General features: G+C 41.4%; 1 protein-coding gene across 2 annotated transcripts in view; it reads right to left on the bottom strand.

The window, feature by feature from the left end:
• The window catches only part of STIM2 (stromal interaction molecule 2), a 58,298-nt gene extending 35,221 nt beyond the window's left edge, over positions 1 to 23,077 (bottom strand). For both annotated transcript variants that reach the window (XM_072334799.1, XM_072334800.1), the window contains exon 1: positions 22,733 to 23,077. In XM_072334799.1, the coding sequence (XP_072190900.1) occupies positions 22,733 to 22,937 (205 nt within the window). In that variant the 5' untranslated portion in view covers positions 22,938 to 23,077. The remainder of the gene's footprint in view (positions 1 to 22,732) is intronic.
• Positions 23,078 to 23,442: the final 365 nt, after the last annotated feature.

Here is a 23,442-nt window from a genome sequence, read left to right as displayed (position 1 = left end):
CAGCCAGACAGGTATTTACAGAGAACTCAAGGGAAAGCACAAGCAAGTATGAAGATCTTTAACACTGTGACAACTGAGATTGCAACCACCTGCAGAAGAATACTCATTTCAAAATAAAGTTTAATGTCTTTGTTTCTTCCTCTTTCCCCAGTGCAAGATAAGTACAAAATCAAATGAAAGACCAGTAAGCTTTTTCCAGATAGCAACTACTCTTCAAGAATACTTCATGACAATTACACATAAAGCTAACTAAAATTAAGAGTCTGACAAGAGACTTTAAACGCTAACAGTGACGTGCAACTGTCAGACTTCAAAAGACTAAAGCTTGACAAACGACATACCAGATTTTATTTAAGCTCCACTGGATACATGCTGTAAATGGAGCTGGATCTCTCATACACTGAATTACCAACACTTCTGCTACTTACTTGCTGCAATAGGCACAAGGAGAAAAAGTGGACCAGTGCCAAATTCCAGTGCAAGTGTTTCCACTACATCGCTCTTTTTAAATATCAAACATCAACAAGTATAATCAATCCATCATTCCCAATTATCAAAATGAAAATAACTTCCAAAAGGTAAGAAAGGTTGCCTGCCCTTAATGAAACCAAAAGCCAGCCAGAAACATGAAAAATAAATTCTACTTCAGTATGTTCAGTTAAGATTCTATTTCATTTGAATTCATTGAATTTCAATCACGCAAGGCTTTCTATTTCCCACAGAAAGAGAAAAGTACCACAAATAGAATATATAAAAAACTTTAACAGAGTTGTTTTAAAGAGTTGGAAGTATCTTTTGTCAGGTATCCCACTGCTGTTTTATAGCCTTCACAGACTATAAAACACCTTTGAAGTTCATTCATATCTCAAAGAGAAGCATACTCAATACGTTGTAGCTTTTCTTGTGTTTAATTGAACATAAAGAACTGTACTTTATTTCCATGGTCTGTTGTCATGCATCAACTGCAACACCTGACTAAGCTGACATCTGAAAACCAACTATTTCACTTCATTCACATGTATCAACCAGTACAAATGTTATAATCTTTTGTGCATCAGCACAATTATTCGTGCATTATAAGTCTCTGCCTTAAATGTGTTTTTCGTAGGTAACAAATTCAAAGTAATTTTCATACCAAGTCATCTGCTGGAGGCAGAAGAGGACAGTGTTTGCATTTCTGAAGAATACTGAACAGAATTGGTGTATAGATTATCTCAGGAAAAGTTAGGAATATCATGTCTTACTCTCTATAACATAGATCTAGAATCTCATTTTATCTATTGAAATACAAAACAAAGTTTCCCCTTTTCATCAAGTCCCGATTCTTTACTAATGCTTCCATCAGTACACAATAACACGCTGAAGAGTTTCCAGTTACCGTGAAAACAGATTAACATTAAAATATCCTCTGCAGACATTTTGAACTGTTTACAGAGGTTCCATTCACTCAGGTGAAGTTTTACTACCAATGGCAAATGAAAGCTACTTAACATTATCAAGAAATTAATCAGAAGTTTTCATACTGGGAGGAGACAAGCCCCACATGGGTACTCAGAAATTCTCTGCCATGCAGATGAACCCAAAGTCTTAGAAGTGCTCCAGACAGACCAAAGAATGGCAATATTTGCATACGTAGCTACTGCATGAAAAGTGAAACCAAGTTAGAAAAGAAAAGCTGCCCTCTGTTGCTCTGAAGTGCAACATCAGAGATGTAAACTTAGTATGCTCACCATAGCCTAAGCAGACAGCTATCTTACAAAACTTCCTCATTTTCATTATCTACATCACATCAGCCAGTATTAAACTACAGGACTGACCTATTGCCTGCTAGCTCAGCAATTATCATTCTGCACCTGGAGAGGAATAAACACATACATCAGTATAGGCAGGGGCTGATCAACTGGACAAAAGCTTTGCGGAGGACTTGGGTGTCCCAGTGGACAATGGGATGGCCATAAGCCAGCTGTGTACCCTTGTGGTCAAGAAGGCCAGTGTTATCCTGGGGTGTGTTAAAAAGAACATAGATAGCAGATCAAGGAAGGTTATTCCTCCTCTGTTCTGCCCCAGTGTGGCCACATCTGGAGTACTGTGTTCAGTTCCATGCTCCTCAGTTCAAGAAAGACAGGAAACTTCTAGGGAAAGTCCAACAGAGGGCCACAAAGATGATTAGGGACCTAGAGCATCTCTCTTATGAGGGAAAACCGGAGACTTGCTGCTGCAAGACTGTTCAGCCTAGAATACAGACTACTAAGAGGGTATATTATCAACACTTATCAGTATTGAATAGGCAGCAGTCAAGTTAATGGCACCAGGCTCTTTTCAATGATGCCCAGCAACAGAAGAGGAAACGGGCACAAACCGGAACAGAGAAAGCTCCATACAAATATGAGAATGAACTTCTTTACCCTGAGGGTGAAGAAGCACTGGAAAAGGCTGCCCAGAGAGACTGAATATCTCTTCAGAAGTCTCCACAAAACTCTTAGATGGTTTTCAATATAATCTATTGCAGGAAACCTCCTTTAGCAGGCCCCTTCCAAACCCTACAGTTCTGTGACACTACACCGTATCCAGGTAACCCCTGCTTTTGTTTTGTTTTTTGTTTTAAGTAAAATATTGTATCGTTTGACTGTGTGTATACACACAAACACAGACTTGCAGCATGCAGCTGATTTCAACCTTCTTTCAGAGGCTTATTTTGATTCCAGTACTAGAACACACTCTTAAAACTTTCACATTCCAAATCTTGTGTTTAACATACTAGTTCAATTTTATAAGGCTTAAGAAAACAAAATGTTTCAGTCTTGCGTAAACTCAAAGAGACCACTTATTTTCAGAAAGCTGTGCTTGTTCAGTAGTCACGTGAAGAGGATGCTATGGTGATTAACAGCAGCCTGCAATCTCTTGACAGCAGATGGTAAACCCTATTCCACAGTGGTAGACACAGGGCAACAGTCAAACTATGTGCTCAGAGAGTCAAGTTACACATCAAGTAAGTCTTTCTAACCAGGAAAGCATTGCTACAACCCTATGGTAGGCTAGACAGAAGACACAAAATCTCCATCCTTGGAGATCTTCAGGAGATGGCCAGAGAGCTAAAGATGACCAGCTCTGGTTCTCTTGCTTATAACACAAGACTAAGTTCCAGGGGTACCTTTGAACTACCATCTGTCATCTTCTTGCATGTGGAGACATTTTGTGTAAACTACCTTGCAAAGGCAAATCCAAAACTGTACTTAAACATGACCACACCCAGTCCCAAATAAGTGGGGACCTGTATTTCTAAGTGAGATGTCTGTTGCAGAAATATACAGCTTTTGTGCCATGATTAAAAGAAGAAAGCTTCTGGCACTGTTCATAGCTCCAAGGGGATTCAGTGATGTTAAGGTACACAACATAAGCAGCATCACCTTTACTTCCACCAACTTATCTGAGATTCTCTAAAGATGAAAAGAGATCAAGGTTTAATAGGTCTATTAACATTCACAAACAATTTATAGGTTCAAAGTTTCAAGAAGGGTTAATTTCCTTTCCTACAAGGGAAGAAGAGGGAAAAAATGGAGTTGTTTTGAAACTCTTTCACTGCTGCTGTGAGCAGAGAAGGTAATTTATGAACAAGTGTTACATAAGTTACTGCACTACAACTGCAATCTCGATCAAAAATAAGATTCAAGATGCTTGCAGCTAAAGGGGGGAGGGAAAGGAATTACAGACAAGTGTAGCAAAAGTATCTCATGTAAAAAGAATCTGATATATTAAAAAATAAGAATCCGTGACCATTAGACTTGTTCCACGTTTTTTAAACAGGAGAGCAGTAAAAATGGTTGCTAATTAAATGCACTAAAACAGAGAAGCAACTAAAATCAGAACAGCAGAAGTGAAATTAAGGAGATCAGCAATATTAAAGCAAACAACATCCTGAAAAAGTACCCAAGTTTACTCCCATAAAGGTTCACTCTTAAACAAAAAGAAGTTCTAGCTCAACAAGAAAAATACTGATAAGAAAGCTCAATTGCAACTACCTGTGGCAGCACCCTATAGAGAAAGCCAGTTTGGGGTTTATAAGAATTAATTCCAATCTTTTCTGAGCAGCACCAGCCGTTCCATGCAACTGTACAAGCCTAAGCATTATTTACTGAAAGGTGGGTTTAATGAACTTAAAGCCTTTTATCTAACATTTGCCAGGAATAGCTTACTCAGTAAGGGGGGAAAAAAGATAAATCATTTAGTATTCAATCAATCAGCAAAACAACAGGTAAAAATCAATGTGAACATTATTTAAGTTTACCATTTTATTAATGTACACAATTGGAATTTGTTTTGGTTGCTGTTTTTTTTTTAATCTACAAGCTTTGGGAATACAGAAATCAGTAGGGAATATAAATTGGAGTAAAGTTTAATCTCTGCATTTCATAAAAGATTCTTTGTTCATTTTGTTTTAAACAGTAATTATTTCAGACCAAGTTTTAATAAACAAATCTAAACACTGGAGTTCTTTAAATTCCTTTGTTTCATGTGAGATCACATGGGCTATTGGCTTACTTATCCCTTACAAAAGATTTTCTGTTTTAGTAAGACCTGATTAATAGAATTCTTTTAGCTAGGCAATTATTATACCATGATTTTCAAGGTAAAGACATGACAGCAAGACAACTAGACTAAGTCAAAAATTAAGCACCTACTATTTCAATTTCATAAAGTAAAAGAACTACAGCAAAGAAAACATTTTATAATTTGAATGTTCAAACCAGTGTTCAATTGTTCAGTGATGACAACGCTGCAAATATCAGCAGAAAAGATAAAAATTATAGATCAAAGTCCATTTTACCAACACTTAATTGTGCCTTTCTATATGAGAGGTAAAACAAACAGAAGAGATCTTAAAAATCACACCAGTAAGGTGGCATATGGAATACTAACTGACAGAACATGCATAGTCTCTATATTTTTACTCATTGGTCCCCATACTTTTACACTAAAAGCATGTATCCCATTTAGTCTAAGAAGAATTTCTGCCCAGTCTAACATGGAACACTATATACAAGTGAAACGCTCCTTATACTAACACAAGCATACAATTTTCTTACCTGCAAGGCTTTCTACCTACAGGCTAATTTGAAACGACTCCCTGAAAGGAGACAACAAGAAGGCGGGGTCTGTCATTTAAAAAGATCTTTCATATGCTTAAACACTCACTTGAACTGCTCACATTAGATGAGCAGCTGTTATAACTGTTATGTACGCACAGAATCCAGTACACTAACACCCCATCCCTGGAAATATTCAAGGCCACACAGGCTGGGGCCCTGGGCAGTACACTCTAGTGGGTGGCAATCCTGCCCATGGCAAGGGGACTGATCTAGTTAGTTTTTAAGGTCTCTTCCAAACCAAGCCATTCTATGAGGACAAATAACTGTATGAAATGGCCTTTAAAAGATATGCTAAGTAACAAAAACCCAGCAACTAGGCACGATGAAGACAAGCAGGATTTTAGTTAGTTTTTCCACAGAGACGTCTTGATATGAGCGTCCTCTGAAGACCTACCTGTTTCCTAAAACACTTTTTTAATCCAATCCCACAGGTATTGCTACATATCACATTAATACACACCAGCTTCATATATCAAAGACTGAGCACATGCCCACTGACCTACTTAAGAAAACCACCTGCAGTAGCACAAACCAAACAAAGGAAGAATTTGAGAGTTTTCAATCTTGTCTAAATTAAGTCTAAAGACAACTTGGAAAAGGCAAGACAGGGCAAGAGTTTCACAAGCAATTTATTCTTCAGAACACCGTTGGAGAGCAGAATTCACTCAGCTACCCGTCATCTCAATCCCAGCTTGCCGGTGTCACCCCAGCTCTGCCTGCACTGCAGTGCCTGCAGCCAACAGCATTAACCACCCACACCAATATACAGCTGTGAGGAGCCACACCTCGGGGAGGTTTCAAACAGGAACAAGGAAATCAAGCCAAGCGTTCAGCCATGCCTTGTTACCACCAGCGCAGCTGCAAACTGCCTCAAACCCATCATTTCCATCAGCTTCTTCCTTCCTCGATTAAAGCACCACTGCCGAACCGCACCCAGATCCCCTGCATTACCGGGGGGGGGAGCAAACTACAGCACAAGCACAGCCCCAACTATGGCATCAACTCATTGGGAAGACAATAGAAAACCGATGTTTGAAACGAGTCCTGAGATTGTTTCTACGGGTGCAAACATTAAACTCAGCTTGCGCACGCCTCGGGCAGGACTTGCAAAGCAAACAATCGCTTTTAGCACATCACTGAGCAATCGACGGCTACAGCCACCACTCCGTGGTTTGGCATGCTCAGTTCACAGCCAGGAAAGCAGCACCATTTGAACAAGCTACAAAAGTATCTAATGCCCCAAACACTTTGTAAATACTTTGTATCTAGCACAAAAGCAAGTTTACAGGATTTTGCACAGGCTGCCAGACAGCCTCTGCTACCAACACATACTGTAACGTATCAGGAGCCCGGACAAGCACGTTTATTCCAACCATAAACAAGCATAATACTTAAATAGGAGTAGAAAACTGATAGCTTGTTACTTTCTACTTTCAATGCAGTCCCTTCCTAAAATAAATTGGGTTGATGCATTTCCTGTTTGTGTCACTCCTCCCCTCCAACCCTCAATGCACACAAACATCCCCTCCATATTTTGCTCATACTTTTTCCTTTCCAGGTCTCCTCCATGCTCCCCATATTACATGTCCAGTATCACAAGGCTTTCATTCCAGTTCCTAATCAACTTCTATCTGTGAAAGGGATATAATTAAGATGGCACTGTCTGCTAGTTTGGATATACCGATACTAAACTCATCTTCTTAACGCATCCTTAAGAAAAAACTGTGCACGTTTTATATGCCACATATAGTGACAAATCAGTCATTTCACTGTGAAGAACCTGCTATTCTCATCCCCTCCTACTAAAAATTCATTCCTCACCTTCTAGGGTTTTTTGTTTGTTTGTTTTAAAGCAGTGTCAGCAACATCTTTTTCCTTCCCACTGCCTGCAACTGTTACAGTGGGGCATTTTCTCAACAACGGCAAAATATGCATAACTAAATATCACTGATCGGTTGTTTTTGTTTTTCACAGAACCAGCCAAAGTAACTTTTGCACAAGCATGCACACGCTCATCCAAATGGAGTTAGAAAAACCCTGATTTCCAGGCTGGCTGGATTAACTAAAAAAAGACAAATCTCAGTGTACAAAGATGATTGCCACTGACTGTGAAGGAAGATCCCTTAAGTCAGCTAAGCAAGCCAGGAACATCTTTATACCATGTGCAGAGAACAGAAGTGAAGAACAGTCTGAGTAGCACCTTCAGATGTCTCGCTGTAACATGGAAGTAGCTCATCTGTTACAGAAGCGCTGTACCTAAACTAAAAAGCTCTGCCTTCCAACCTTGCCAGAACATGCCGACAGGACTGCCTGGTGCTACACAGCACCACTAGAGTTCACACCAGCTCACAGGTCTCAGCAGAGCATTTCCTCAAACCATGAGATATGGTCCATCACGCACCTATTTCTTACTCAAGAACACTGGCTGTGTTCCCCCATTCCAAATTAAGCTTTCTGAGTAAAGATTCAAGACGTAGTTTTGTTAGAAGGTAAATACCAGAAGAAACCACCACCTACGTTTACCACACCCAGAACTTTTCTCCACTGAACTAAATCATACTGTGGGGATAAAAAGGAAAAAGAAAAAAAACCTGCAGGTGCCTCAGTATCCTTATTTGTTCTTCACAAGAACAGAATTTAGCTTTCACATGAAAACGTGCTTGCTTTCTTCCTTTACCATTAGGAAATAGCAGAGAACACAAAGCTAAAAGAAAATGTCGCCTTAACTACACACAGAATTTGAAAAACTAAATCACTAGAAGATAATCCACACTATCAAGGGTTTGTGTAAAAATATACACAATAGCACAATTTATTCAGTAGAAATCAAGAAAGCTTTCCCATATTTCCGTTTGGGCCCACAGTTGAGCTCTGCTATGTAGAGTCAAACTACTTCCTCATAGTATGTTCTCCATCTGTCTGCTTTCTTAACATCAACTGTTTACCAAATAGGGAATAGCTATCCTTCCTTCCTTATTAGCTTCCTTTTGATCAGCCTATCAGAGTACTTGGATTTTTTTCCTTCTCTTGTCAATAGAATAAATACTGCATAATTATGCGCTAGGAAACAACAGCTACATTCAGATCTGTCTGGAAAGCACTGACTTTCCTTTTGAAGTTGAAATCAACAGCCAAATAACGGTACCAGATCCTTTTAGTAAGCTTTTGTACAACAGCAGAAGAGACATTGTAGCTCGTACAACCAAAGAAAAGACAACTGTTCATAGATAGGCTATAAATACTGCAGACAAATAATGAACGCTAGATACAGAATAAATCTTTTTTACTCAAATGATTTATCAGCTTATATTCAAAACAAAGCTTAAGGCTTTCCTTCTCATCAGTGTTGGAGATCTGCAAGTTTAATTGCAGAACTGGATCCAAGTATAACTATTCTGTTCTTTCCCTCTGAATTTTGCTATTGATCATGTATGTCAACTACAAAGCCCACCTACAATAATTCAAGAGGAATCCAAGCCAGAGCTGCAGGAAGGGAGATATAGAAGGGAAGGTGCGGAAGTATAAAACCAACCACTGCTGACTGGTCTACACAGAAAGTCACCTGAGGTAATTATACACATTGGAATTTGCTTTAGCAAAAAAAATTTCTTACCACAAAGTTTGCTAATTGGTATTAACTCAATTAAGTTATTTGCTTAATAAGTAGCTGTTAAATTACTAAATGGAGCAATGCAGAGGTAATTATACACCCTTTACTCAAGTACTCTCCCTAGTTCTAATCATCTCAAAAGAGTATTCCGAACAAAAGAAATCTTCATATGCAAAGAGCACACAAGCAGAGTGATAGAAAAACATGAGGGAAAATAAATCAGACATTGGTTTTATTTTTTCTAATTGATATTATTTTGAAAAGCTACCAGTAAATAAATAAATAAATAAAATTAAAACTGTCTTTACATGGTGCAATGTTCATTTATGACACTGAATTAATTATACTGAAGATCATCATGCCCAAAAAAACAAAACTCTTTCCAAAAGGGAGATGCACATCACAGAACGATACTTTTTATAGGTAAGGAAAAAAAAAACAAGGAGCCCCGTACAATTCTTCACACTAGAACATAAAGCAACACGTAAAAACTTTGTTACAAGAAGTCTTCCTGAATCACTACACTGCAGTTATGTGCTAAGACAACATCCTTCTCAAGCCACAGGTAGATGGCTAATTCAAGACTTTAGATAAGCTACTTCACTTATTCTGTAAGATCACGTTCTTAAGTTTTAATCAGCCCACTTCTGGATTACCAACAGCTGGCAGGGCTGTAAGAAGGAAGCAGACAATAATATGACTAAAACCAATATTTATTAAGGAATATTTAGTTTCTCTATATAATTTTAGCCATCATTCATCTACTGATGAACATTCAGAAAGTTATCACAGAATCACAGAATTGTAGGGGTTGGAAGGGACCTCTAGAGATCATCGAGTCCAACCCCCCTGCCAAAGCAGGCTCCCTACACCACGTCACACAGGTAGGCGTCCAGGCGGGTCTTGAATATCTCCAGAGAAGGAGACTCCACCACCTCCCTGGGCAGCCTGTTCCAGTGCTCCGTCACCCTCACCGTAAAGAAGTTCTTGCACACATTCATGAGGAACTTCCTATGCTGGAGTTTCAGCCCATTTCCCCTAGTCCTGTCCCTACGCACTACTGAAAACAGACCAGATGCTAGTAATCCTTCATTATTCTTATTTTCATCTGACTTTCCTATTACTTCTCTTGTGTCTACCATGTGCTTGGGCAATAGTGGTGGCTGGGTGGCATATTAAATGTTAAGGCCAAGCACATGCACAGTCAGAACGAAGGAATTAATCTTGAGCCACCTTCCACTGAAAACTGACTGCATTACTCTTGTTATGGAATGTTTCACTTGAGTTACTTACTAGAATCACTATACACAAACATGGTCCTAGCAGTTCAGAGTGGATATTATGATATTACAAGGCAAGTCCTTCTGCATATACTGTGCGCTAGAATGAATGCAAAACTCCCTCTAACATGAGATGTTGAGTCAACCACCAGTTCCCAATACAATAGAACAGCAAAAGAGCACAGAATTTTCACAAGCGGTCATTAATCAGGACAACACCACAAAAAGTCAGAGTAATCTCAGTAAAAATGCTTTAATTAATCTAAACAGATTGGCATCATGTCTAGTAAAAACATGAACTCCAAATTTTCCACATATTCACATCTATAATTCATTCCATATCTGAACTGCATCATTAACTTATAAATAACACAAAAGCTGATCAGGAATCTACTTTTGGTTTTTGTTTAGTACTTTTTTTCCCCCACAATCAGCTGCACTCAGAAGTACTTTACAGAATTTAAGCATCAGTGCTGATTTACTGCAACTTGCATTAGCAATATGTAACTGCTAGAAGTTCTCCATTGAGAGCTGACCAAGAAAAGCACAGAAAACAGGTGTTCTAAGGACTAGGAAAGACCCTTCAGTTCAAGGCAACTGTAGCCTTCAAACAAGCTGCATGTTAAATGTCCTCAACCCTTCTTGAGTATTTTAGATTTTCTCCAGCTCTCTTGAAGACTAGTCTATGCTATCATAAAAGACACTGCCCACAAATTTCATCCTTCCCACGTGAAGTGCCTATGAATACTAATGAATCCCTAAGAACGACTCTAGTGCTGTGGTAGCTTGCAAAGACAGAGTAGGCAGACCAACATTCTCCTTGTGACTAAACCAATCACAGTTGCATGAGTCCGAACAATTGTGGGCGAGAATATCACAATTTCCAATTTAGCACAACATTCTGCTCTGAAGTACAAAGCGTTACTTGAAGTTCCCAGATGCAATCAATGCAGAGGTGGAATTGTTCTCTTTCTTTTGTATCTGTGTTTCACTTTTATCTACAGATCTAAAGCATTTCTGTTAAGAGTTCCAGAACCACATAAACTGATGGCAATGTAGTTGATACCTCTGGTACACCTTACAGAATACAGATATTGGCATATAGATCTGTACCACGTGCAAAAAAATGAGAGGCCTTGCACTGTAAGCCAAACATTCAAATTACATCTGTAAAACAGTTCAAAAGTTGAAGTGACTTCAAGCATGGATCATCTTCTCTAATACATCGTCCACTAGGAAGTCCCAAACATTTTGAAAGTAATAAATTATGGCTAACAAGGATATGAAAGATGGGGAGAAGGAGTTAACACCACCTCCCCTTCCCTAACACATTAATTATAGCTTCCTAGCTAGTATTACAGATTGACTGAAACCTAATCCCACAACATTTTAAACCTAAATGGCAGGAAACAAGACTTCAGTGCACTCAAGAAGTGCTATGAATGTAAATATCAAATTAGTACCCAATCTGAGCAGTAGTTATTCTCCAACACTCAAAAGTTTAAAACATTAAAAGCAACTTTTTTCCTCCTCCCCCTCACCCCGTGTCTCAAGAAGCGTCTAAGGTTAGATATAAGATTACGGTTTAAGGCTCCTCAGGCAGGATAAGATTTTGCTCCTAGAAAAATATCTGTGTAGAACTGAGAGCACACGTTTTTGCCTCTTTATATCCAACAGGAATTTTACACTGAGGTAATGGTGTGATTCACATATCCAAACAGGCTTTGCTACCTCATAGAAACATGAGTTTGCTCTCCATGCTATGTTACAGAAGGAGGCTGGATAACTAACTTGGATATCAACACCAAGAGCTTTAAAACGAACATGAACATGAACTTTAAGGATAGGATTCAAGTAACAGCACAAGAAAGCACTTTAAGAACTAAGGGCTGGGTCATACTTCTACAAATTCAGCAGTGTTAAATGACAAATGAAAATTATTAAGCAGGAAACTATGTACAGTGAAACATATCCAACTATACTTTTTCCATCCTGAATGGTCTGAAACACCAGTTCCTAAATGCTACAGCACTCTCCAAGTCCAGTATAGCACTACCAGCTCTCGGCATGACCAGCAAACAGGCAAAGAAGCCAAGGAAAGGGCAGCAGACCTACTGCTGGAGATACCCAGTGTGCAAAGCACATGCTGCTGGGTCTGGCTGCTTACCTCAGCCCCAGACCCTGTACTTCACCAGGAAGCATCCCACACACTTCCAACCCCATCTGGAAGCAATGCTGAGACTAACAGTAAAGCCTTCCATGTGACCTGATGCAAATCCTTATTTGCCTGCTTCCTCCAACAGAAAAAGCAGCCAGACAAGAGCTGAAGGAGACCTGAAAGGCACCCTTAGTGTGACATTGTAACAATAATAGAATACAATTTCTGATCACAAAATAATTTAATTAATTAGACCTCTATAACTGAATATAAGTTATCTTTAAAACCTTTCACATCAAAAAATAAAAACTGAGGTTGATTTCATTGTTACAACTATTAATTCAAATGAAGTTCAAACAAAATGACTAAGAATGAGTAAAATCAAGGGGCTCTGCCTGTTTAACTAACCAGCTAATTAGAACTCACCCTTTGAAGTAATGGGTGTTTATCACAACTTTGAGATAGGTCAAAGAGGAAGTGAGTTTCAAAATAGTTCTAAGTAAATGAGAAACTTAAGACCATTGGGTAATGCTGTTTCATAAAACAAGTGAATAAATCAGAGCCAAAGGCTCATTATTCACGCAAGTATGAATTCATCCAAGTATGAATATAGCTATTTAAAATTCTTGGACAAGATATACTAGATAGAGGCAAATACTGTTCATTTCCTAACACTTAGAACTGCAATACTTTGACAGCTTCATTATTAGTATTGGTACCTGTACTCATAAACACTATGAATGTTTTAATTCACCTTGTATCACGTTACTAACATATGCTTACTTCACATACAAACTTTAAGAAAACATCCAATAAATACATTATCTATTAGGCAACCACGGGACTAACAGCTTTGTATGGTTCAGTTCCAAATGACACAAACTGCTCTATATATTCAAGTTCTTCAGTTCTCACTACCAAGCCTCACAAAATGGGCCCTGAAATACCCAAACGATTGTACAAATGGCAGCCTCCATGATGACTGCAGGACACACACCTACTGTTGATTTCTACAGCAGATTACGGTTGATGCTTCTAATTCTCATCTATATACAAGAAGTACAAAAGAACTTCATACATACCCCTGTATTTTCCATAATACTGAACACAAAACTCACCAAGGAAAACATAACCGGAGCTCTGCTTTGATAATGACATAAGTGCTCCTTGAACCTAACATGTCTCTTACTACACTCCAACTAAACTGTCAAGAACTAAGTGTCTCCTTATTGTCACTGAGAGTACAACACAGACTTGGAAAAGTAAATTGTATTTTTACTTCACATGCCATGCTTCCACTAACGTCCTTGTTACCAGACTAATTTCACTTCCACTTTCATTTTTTAGCGTGCACAGCACAATAAAAAGAGGCGAACTGAACTACACACGTTCACGAAATCTTTCTGTAGTCAGTTTTCAGATTAGAACACATGCCAAGATCAGATGGCTTAACTGCTTCTTGCACAACTGTGAATGTTCTAAATGGGATTATTAATTTCATTCTCATAAGCTTCTGAAACCTTTTCACGAGGAAAAAAAAAGTATAAGAGACCACAAGATGTGCCAAGTTGTCTTCCCTCAACATCCTGCAAATAAGAGTATAGAAAGTAACTACTGGGGTAACAAGACAATGGTTGTCTTATACTTTAGTTTCTACAAGCACTTTAATCTGCTGCTGACAGCTTTTTGGACATACGAAACTATGAATAATACAGAAAACAAAAAAGAAAGTCATTGTAATTCTACTATCTTCCAGCAGAAAATAAATTTCAGCTTTAAGATACCATTTAGGAGACCGCAAAAGTTCAATAAAATCAATTTACCAAGTCAGTGCCAGCAAAACCAATCCACAAGACAACAGCTTCCACTTCAGAACTTCTCCCCACAAATTTACTATACGAATTATGACACAACATACAACATTATGATATTCTCCTTTGAGCATTTTAGCCTTATTCCTTTCACACTAGCAATCACTTTAAGCATTTGCATAAAACAAAAAATGAAACGCCAGTGGAAACCAGCAAGCATTTGCCAAACTGTCCCATCTCAAATAACATAGCCACAGTGTTTCCTGGTTTAATTCCAGCTCTTCAACAAAGGTGTGCTGCCCTCCACCTTCCTTCCCTCCCCCAAAAAAAGAAAAGCATGGAGCAGGCGGGATGTCTGTTTCAAACCTGATCTTCAATTAATGCCCCAGGTCTTTTATCAGGAAAATAACTACCATTAACTAGCTACAGTTGCCTCTATTACGATAACAAACAGGTCTATCACACCTTCAGCAACAGCTCTTAAGACTTGAAACCCACCCAGCTTCTGCAATGCCCTTCATCCACCTCCTTGGCCTTCATCGCCTTCCTTCCTTTGCTGCCACAGCCCCTGTTCCATTGACCTTCACATTATTCCAGCAGATGTCAGTTTACTCAATTGAAATCATTCAGAATGAGGAGAACAGGCTGGAGGCCTAACCCGCTGCTGATAGCACATATTGGCTCAGGCTCCCAAGGAAGTATGGCTGCAGGCAGGCTTTTTAAAACCAGAGAAACCTGATGCTTCTTCATACACAAAAAACATACACACAAGAACTCTGGCAAGCTTTATCCAAACCTTTTCTAAGTCTTACATATCCTTCACAAGTAATAATAGTATATCTACTATTTTCCTTTCTTCGTAACTTGCAGTATTTCTTTCCAACCAACAAGAAGGCCTTTACCACAGAACAATCCACTCTCAGAATCAGAATTATAACAGCTAATCGGAATTTCAGCTACCAAGTTAAGTTCAATCCAAGTCTTTACTTCAGGGCATGAAAGTATCCAGTTCAGTAAGTTCCTCCTTCCTTTTCTCCCCCCTTCCCCAGATTCTGGGTTTTTATTGTTGGCTTTTGTTTTCTCCCCCCTGCACATCAGACACAGTCCCACATCCCATCATCCCAACATGCAACCATCACTTAACACCTTCAGAGAGCCATGTGGACAACAGGCTCCCCTTCATCATTCTGCTGCATGTCCAACTTTCACTCAACTCTGAGCTGGCGCTCCACTTACTATTTACTGGTTTGAAGTTGCATCATTTTTATTCTAATTAAACTTAACACTTTACTTACAAATGCATATCGCTCTTTAAGGAGATTTTGATTTTTATTGATCTCATCACAGTCAAGGTTGTGCACAGCACTTCCTTTTTATTGAGATACGAAGTCTTACTATTTTTCAGCATCAAAAAAATCACTCTTGCCTATCCTTTAGAGGATGCTAGAAACAGGCAAATATGAGGCAGCATAAAACAGTGTCTGAGTGCTTTGGGGACAAAAAAACACAGATGCATAGTTTCTTTTAGGAAAGTTGTTTATTAAATAAAGGAAACAAACCAGTTCTACTTGGATCCATTATGAGAAATACTAAAAGTGGTTAAACCAAATCCGTTTAGAGCTCAGACTCCATTTCTTCTTTCAAGTTGCTAAATATCTACAGCTCAGTCAGAACGGGCAATGTCTTCATTATCCTGTTCATTTACAGAATCACATTTCATTAGTTTTGCCTTATGCAACTAAGTAGTTAGGACAAGCATGTGATTTCGGTTTTGAGTAATGATCTCTCTCTCATACAAACAGCTGGTAAAAACTGAGTTAACTCCTGAAAGAAAGGAGTAATTCCAAAACAGAAAACTCTACTCAGCTCACATAAGCTTCTACTCAAGTGGCCAGCACTACCTTCTGCCAAAGCTGCTACCTTCTCACACATGTTCTTGTGCAGCAGCGCAGTGAAGACCTGATCCTGCTGGGGAAAAGCACCAACCTCCAGTGCAAACCGTTCCCAAAACTAGCTCACCTCCAGCCACAATAACATTAAGGAAGAGGTCAGGACAGACAGAATAGGCAGGGAGGAAGAGAAAGCAACAAGCAAAGGAACAACACTTTGTGTAGCAACAGTAGGTACTGAGGTCATTTAGATCAATAAAAAGCCACATCTTTCACAGCGACGGTCACCGCCTGCAACTCAACCAAGAAAAGACTAATTACAGGGACTACTGTTTCATAAGACCAAAACAGTTATTTCAAATGCAGTGGTAGATTGCAGACCCAGAGAATACAGAACACAGGTTCATACACTGAAAACCAAAGGATCCCTCTAATTGTCTCATTCAGCTGTTAGAGCAGTATCTACAGTACCCTCTCTATGGGCATCCCAATAGCATTTCAGGAGATGCATCCAAAGAACATGGAACAGAGAAGAAACTGAGACAGACACGCTCCCAAAAGAGTAGTGATAAAGTCACAAAAAAAAGAAGTAAAACATACACACATTGGGAAGACAGAGCTGCCTCAATGCATTTCACTTGCACCTAAAAAGAAAAACACACGTAGACAAGGATATTTTTCCTTCATGTCACATGATATATTATTAGAGCTACATGGAACTATATAGTTTAATTTTCATATTTAGCAAAACAGTAAGTCATACTTAACACTAAAAGGCAAACTTTCATTTTCAAAACATTTAAGACTAGGCAATGAAAAAAGTCAAAAGTATTTTTCATATAGGCTTGCAGTGTTACAGTAAGAGGTGATCGAGCAACCTTCTATATATAGCAGTGTAGAATTAAAACCACACTAGAAGGAAGTCTCCTACTCAGAATGAGTAGCTTTGTTTCAAAATCGCAGACCACATGGCTTGGGTGGTTTTGTTTACTTCTCAACAGTATTGTATGCCTTGCTTGCTGTTCTTCTAATACTAGAAGGCAATTCAAATTCAGATAAAACAAACCAAGCTTGTCATTCTCAGACTGTAAGCGAAGAGAAACAATATAAAAATATTTGTATATGCTTTAGGTTAGGCAGACAACTTGAAAATCCACTTGCTTACTGAGGCTAGGAAGGGTATATCCAGAGGAGGAATAAGTTTCAAATAAAACCCTATGGCTGGAAAAAAACATCAAAATATAGACAAGTTACTTCAAGAATTTCCTAGTGAAGCTCACTGAACGTATTTCAACATGCAAACAGATGGCAGTATAAAGCACTTACTGAGCCATTCCCTCTTTCATAAAGCACTACAGATGCAGGAAAAAAAACACGAAATGTTTATTATTGATGACAAATCTCAATGGCAGTCAGTCTACTGGAGTTATTAATATTAACGTTGGTGTTAAAATTCCCTTTCTAAATAATATACTTGTTTTGCAGAGAATTATTAATTTTAACTAATTCAGTTCACAGCCACCTGGTGGAACAGATGAAGAACGGTTCCTTTGCAGTGCAGCATTCCTGCATGAGTGGAATCATTTCCAGCTAACAACTTCTTCCCCTTTGTTTGAAACCACAAAGTGAAAAGGAGCATTCACACCACACCTCAGTGTATAGAAAGCTTACTGTTTTAAGCAGAAACTATCCCAAACACAGAAACCCAAAATGCCTTCACCAGGTTTTTATTCAGTAAGAAATAATATTTGAATTAACACATTACCAAAGTTTGCACTTGCTCTTATACATGGCTTTAAATCATTTCATATAAACCACTGTCTGCTGCTGATCTCTGTCTTAGAAGCAGAGCACATGACAGTTTCTTACAGAAGAACAATTAGCCACAAAGAAAACAAATAAATCAGGTATTAAAACTTTAACTGGAGACAGCAGCAGAGGGCTGGGCTGTTGTCAGTTCTGAGGTGCTTCATAATGAAGAAGCAGCAGAAGGAAACAGAACACAGGGCCTGGAGGAAAGGGATCGGAGTTATCTTTCCTATAAATATTGGTACTGCACAAGCTGAAGCTTCATACAACAGCCTGGACCTCAACATCTGCTTCAGACCAATCAAGTTCCTGCAGTGCTGCTTGCAGTTTGCAATGCAAGTTACAGCAATGCCATTCTCCTCCAGCCCTACACCCAGGAGATCCTAGAGAAGTAAAAAATTTACCTACAGCAGCATCAGGGTGTCTGCATGCAGGGGCCATCCCCTCATGAGCTATATAACTCAGAACACAAGGAAAAGATGTAAACTATAAAGTCAGTGGTTCTTACTGGCCAACAACTCCGTTAATGAGTTAACTCAAGTTTTTTGTTTTTCATTTTTAACTAATCTGCCAGGCACGTTATTTTTTATTTCCAAGGCAAATTTTAGTCAAAACTCTGGAGTATTATTGATGATATGGAATTAAGTATTCCTCTAAGAAACCTCTGATAAACACTGTGTTTTTGTGATTGGAAGGAAGACGAGGAAGGTTTAGAAAGAAGAAGTATTAAAGAAAGCGACAAACACTCTTCAATCAAGTGTGCAGCGCTCACAGAAATCAAGCAAACAAACGCAAGTTGTGTAGCACCCAGGCAATGAGCGCATTCCATTTATGCCTGATTCTAAAGGAGAACTCTGCATCCTTGTTTTATTCACCTCCCCCCTCTCAGAGATGCAAAGATAGTTTCCGTGGCAACAGGAAAGCCTTCACAGTATCCAGAAGCAGTAGAAAACCAACTTACGTAATGACTGGGAACTCACCTATGTTTTGAAGATGTATAGGTGCTTATTTAATAACACCACACAGTGATTATTTACTCTCAACACAAACCCTATGTGGTCAAGATAAACATCTGAAATTCCTGTATTTGAAAAAAGCGTTTAACAGGTGTGATGCAATAGACTAGTCCCAATGAAGTCTGCTTGTACACTGAGGTTTCCACAGCAAGTCTCAAAGTCGGCTCTTACATAAAACGTTTCTCACTTCTCTGGACTTTTAGACAACACATTAAAACTCCAAAAATCTGAAGGCTGTGATTCTCCTAGCCTTTCCACAGCACTGCAGCTCTTTACAACATGATCCTCCCCCTAGAGCTGACAGAGAACAGATACTGAATTCTGAAGGACATACAAAGTAGAGCAAACAAACTAAAATCAACTAGAAGGATGTCAAACTGTTTACTTCATATAAACTTCAAAAAAAAAAAAAAAAAAGGAAACTATACTTTTCAGTGTTTTCCACAGCAATAGTATCATCGTGGGAAATCTTAACGCTATCAATTGCCTCTGCCATTGGGTCCCGTTGCCATCCTTTGACAGATGCAAGGCAGCTCAACGCAGTTTGGATAGATCTTTATCAGCGAGGTTAGCTAGAAGAAAATGAGTCATGCCCGGGTTGCGTAGGAGTAGCCAGCCTGAGCCTGGTAGGAGGTCCCCAGAAAAGCAGAGATTTCTTCAGAAAGCTTACAGCTGAAAGAGCAACTCAAAAACCTGCTGATGGAGCAGTGATACCGAGTTAAGTAACTGTAGATAAGTGCTCTGAGATGCAGTCAGTAACCGACAGCTTGAGGTCGGCATCATTAGTGGACAAAGGACTCCAATTTCTGTCCTCCCAATAGAAACGACAGGACCAGATCGTTAAGGGCTTAACTACAGGCATAAAATAGAAGTAACAAAAGAGAACAGGCTTGGGATACTCAGTTTTTATCACTCGAAACAGCAATCACCCTTCAAAAGCAGCCTGCTGCTGAGGAAGTGACAAATCTCACAGTCCCACTTTATATGACCAGGACATGCCAAAAGCCTCAAAGACCATTTTGCTACATGATCAAAACCACTACACTCTGTACTCCTCCACCACGTGAAGCCTCACACACAACTGCACCAAGTTCCAAAGGGATTACTCCAACTAAAGAAAGGTCACCGCAGCAGTCCCAGTCACCTCAGGATGCACATACACGGACTGCACGGCTGGTCTAATGACTCACCGCCCTTCATCCCACTGCTGACCCGCCCGCACAGCCGCGCTCACTGCACTGCTGTTAGCCTTCAGAGCGTGCCATGAAGGAGTCCGATAAGAAATCGGGTTTTCTGATGCCTGCGTTTCCTTTCACATTCCTGCAGACTAACGCAACAGCGCTCATCGCCACCCTGAGGGGTGCAAGAGGGGTTCAGAGCAGTGAGCTCGCTCCTTGCCAGCTCTGAGCGCTGGGATGAGCATGCCTGCTCATGAACGAATAACTATTATTAAGCAACACACAAATCTTTCAATAACTTTCAGAAAAATGGCAATTTAGTTAAAGTCAGTGAATAAACAGAATGTGAAAACCCAAGGTTCTCTTCAGGGCTAGAATAGGGGATCCCTTCAACTTTCTACCACACCAAAGAGCAAACAAGCAGAATCCAAACAAACACACAATGCCTCTCAGTACTCCATTTAGTGCAAGAAGACTTACAGATCTCATTTTCTTAACGATTTGAGATGTAAAGGACAGCTGTGTATAGGTCACAAATTGCCATTTAAAAAGGGAGCACACTCACAAGACACAGCAGTAATGATTACAAATTAAGACTCTGAATACCTGAAAGTATAACTGTCTCCTGGTCATAAAAATCAGTCGCACATCCCTTCACTGTCATGTCAGTTAATCCCTAGATTAACTTTGCCAACTTTGCCTCTAACCCAGCAAAACCTTTCAATGACAGGATGCAACTTAAATGCTATTGGTAAAAACATCCCTGTTGATACTTAACCTAAAACTCCCCCAGTACAACTCACTTCCTCTTAACCTACCTCTTAGCCACAGAACAGATGGAAAAAGTTGTGGTTTTTTTTTTATCAATACCCTTATGTGAGCTATTTCTTACCTATTTAGTGACACAATCCTCCCACAGCCTTTTCCACCACACAAACACAGCAGCATATCAGTCAGATTCTGAGCCTCACAGTCCGCGGTGCTGCTTCCTTCTGTCCTCGTTGGCTTGTTTAATACTCAAGACTAGACACAGAAGAGCAGTGAAGAACAATAAAATGTTCTGGGTTTTCTTTAAAGAGTTTTCTGCAATTCAAACCAGATTAACGTATCCCAGGACAGCATTCGCTCCTACCAGCTGCATCACGTTGTTTGTTCAGCTCAGTTTGCAACTGTAATTCTGGTTAATTTCCTACAGCTGTGCTGACTGTACACCTACACCTTGTACACCTACACCTTATTTGAGCACCTGACAGACTCCTCCTAGCACAACACTCCACACTTTGTTAACTTATCTTCTGGATTTTACCTCTTAAGCACAGAGAATTTGATTTTCAGCCAATCCAGATGACTGCTTGCATCGCTCCTAACTTGCTCTCGCACCTGTATGTTCTTTCCCTAGAAGATTATAACTATTATAATCATTCCCTGTACAGTCACAAGGTTCTCCCGTAACCTTCAGGAGTTCCTCCAGCACTGCAACCTGCAGCCTGCAGTTGTTTGAGTTCACCATCAGAAAGGCAACCAGCTCAAGCTATCAGCCATACGCTGCACCTGCAACCAATGAACACCGCTAAAAACCACCGATTCTAAGACAGCTTTTAAGCACATAAGTTCTCCAGACACAACTGTTACATAAGTAACACTATAAACTGACTCCTAATACGTTAGATCCCTCAAATTTATTTCTTCCCTGGGCACATTGCTGGTGGAAACACCACAGCATCTGACAAACATCTGATTTTACAGTCCAAAGAACACACCGAGACTTTTCTCCACCCAAACTGACACCTTTTGATTGATTGAGCATGAAGTGTAGACAGCATCAGTACTATGTATAGCAAGAACTGCTTAATGCCACCTACAACCTGATTAATTACGCTCTGGAAAAAGAAAGAAAGAAAAAGCTGCTCCAACACAGCACGTTCACAAGAGCCCTAGGAGGTATGGCTCCTGCCTCCCAGGCTGCAGATGCTCACGCTTCCTCACTTTGCACAGCAAGCCAATGGAACGGTCATCTTCGAGTCCAGAAGTGCCCTGTCCTCCAAGCAGACCACTGGTACACCACTGAAAACTCACAGCTCGAGCAGAGGGTGCCAATGCTACCTTCAAGCAGTGGATTTTGCTCTGGCAGGAACACTCTCTGCTTTGCTTTAGAAGCGGTGCATTTCCCCTTTCTCTCCCACCTTCCTCCAGGCAGCGGGCTCTCAGAAGCACGCTATGAGACATGGCAAACTTCAGAACGCTCAAGTGCTGCTTGCGCACAAACGCTGCTCCCCTCAGAGTACGGTCTGAGGACTGTAGAGCCTCCCACTGCCCGCTACAGAACACAGCTCCAGGAAGCTGTACGAGCACCTCGGAGGCACCAGGACCTGCCGAAATATCATTTGTTACAGCGTTTCACTGCAACTGCTGACCGCGTGCAGACAGACACCCGTTCGCCACAAGCACAGCAGCAGGCACACCGCCACTTTCCCTTAAAAACAAATAAATGAAGCTGTCCGCAGACAACAGCTTCACAACAGCTTCTCACACTTGTCCTTTCGGGAGGAAGGGCCGAGGGAGGAACCGCAGCGGTGCCCGCAGCCGGACGTGCAGCCCCCCAGGCGGGGTGGCTCCGGGAGGACACCGCACCCCGCTGCCCCGCCGAGCCCCCGCCCAGCTCAGCCGGCCGGGAAGGCGGTGTCGCCGTGCGGCAGGATCCGGCCCGCATCCTGCGGCAGCTCCGGCCGGGGAGGGGCAGAGCCGCAGTGCCGCCGCTCCGCGCCGCACCGGGGCAAGCAGGAGCGGGCAGCGCGGCGCCGGTAGGCGCTCCCCGTTCCGCGCGTAGCCGTTACCTGCTACAACCGCCGCGCTCTCCGCCGCAGAGGAGGTGGAGGAAGAGGTGGCGGTGGCTCCTCGCGTTCCCCGCCGCCCACCGTGCCCGTCCGCAGCCTCCAGCTCGCATTCCGCAGCGGCGGCGGCGCCGACCAGCAGCAGCCCCAGCAGAAGCAGACGGCCCGGCGACGCGGGGACACCGCGTGGCGCTCGGAGCCCGCTCATCGCTACGCCGTCCGTGCGAGGCGCAGGGGGAGGGAAGGAGGAAGGAAGGAAAGGGCTGGAGCCGCTCCGCTACCCGCTGCCGCCGCGCCGCTCAGCCGGTCCCACGCCGCCTCCTGCCGCTTCCGGCGGCCAACGCCGCCGAGCCGAGCGGGCGACACGTCACCACGCCGTGACGTCACGGGAGGCGGAGCCGGAGCGGGGGGGGCGGTGGTGGCGCCGCGCTGTGGAGCATCGGGCGGGGACTGTGTGAGAGCGGGCGGACCGCGGGGGGGGGGCGGTGGTGTAAGTCCGCGTGGCTCCGTGCCGGAGTAATGAGCGCGGCGGGGAAGGCGACCACCTCGGGGCGCTTCCTCAGGGGAGGGAGTTGGTTTCCGTGCTGCGCTTGGGCTGAGCGTTGTGCGGTTAAAAGCACGCGGTACTTTACGGCAGTTCGGAAGCACGTGGAGGTGTTGTGAGGCGTCCGGGCAGCCCCGGCGCTGCTGCAGGCTGCAGTCAGCAGCGGCTC

Source organism: Excalfactoria chinensis, chromosome 4 (genome assembly GCF_039878825.1).
Source record: "Excalfactoria chinensis isolate bCotChi1 chromosome 4, bCotChi1.hap2, whole genome shotgun sequence".
NCBI classification, from domain to species: domain Eukaryota; kingdom Metazoa; phylum Chordata; class Aves; order Galliformes; family Phasianidae; genus Excalfactoria; species Excalfactoria chinensis.
This window is presented reverse-complemented; position numbering and strand designations above follow the sequence as displayed.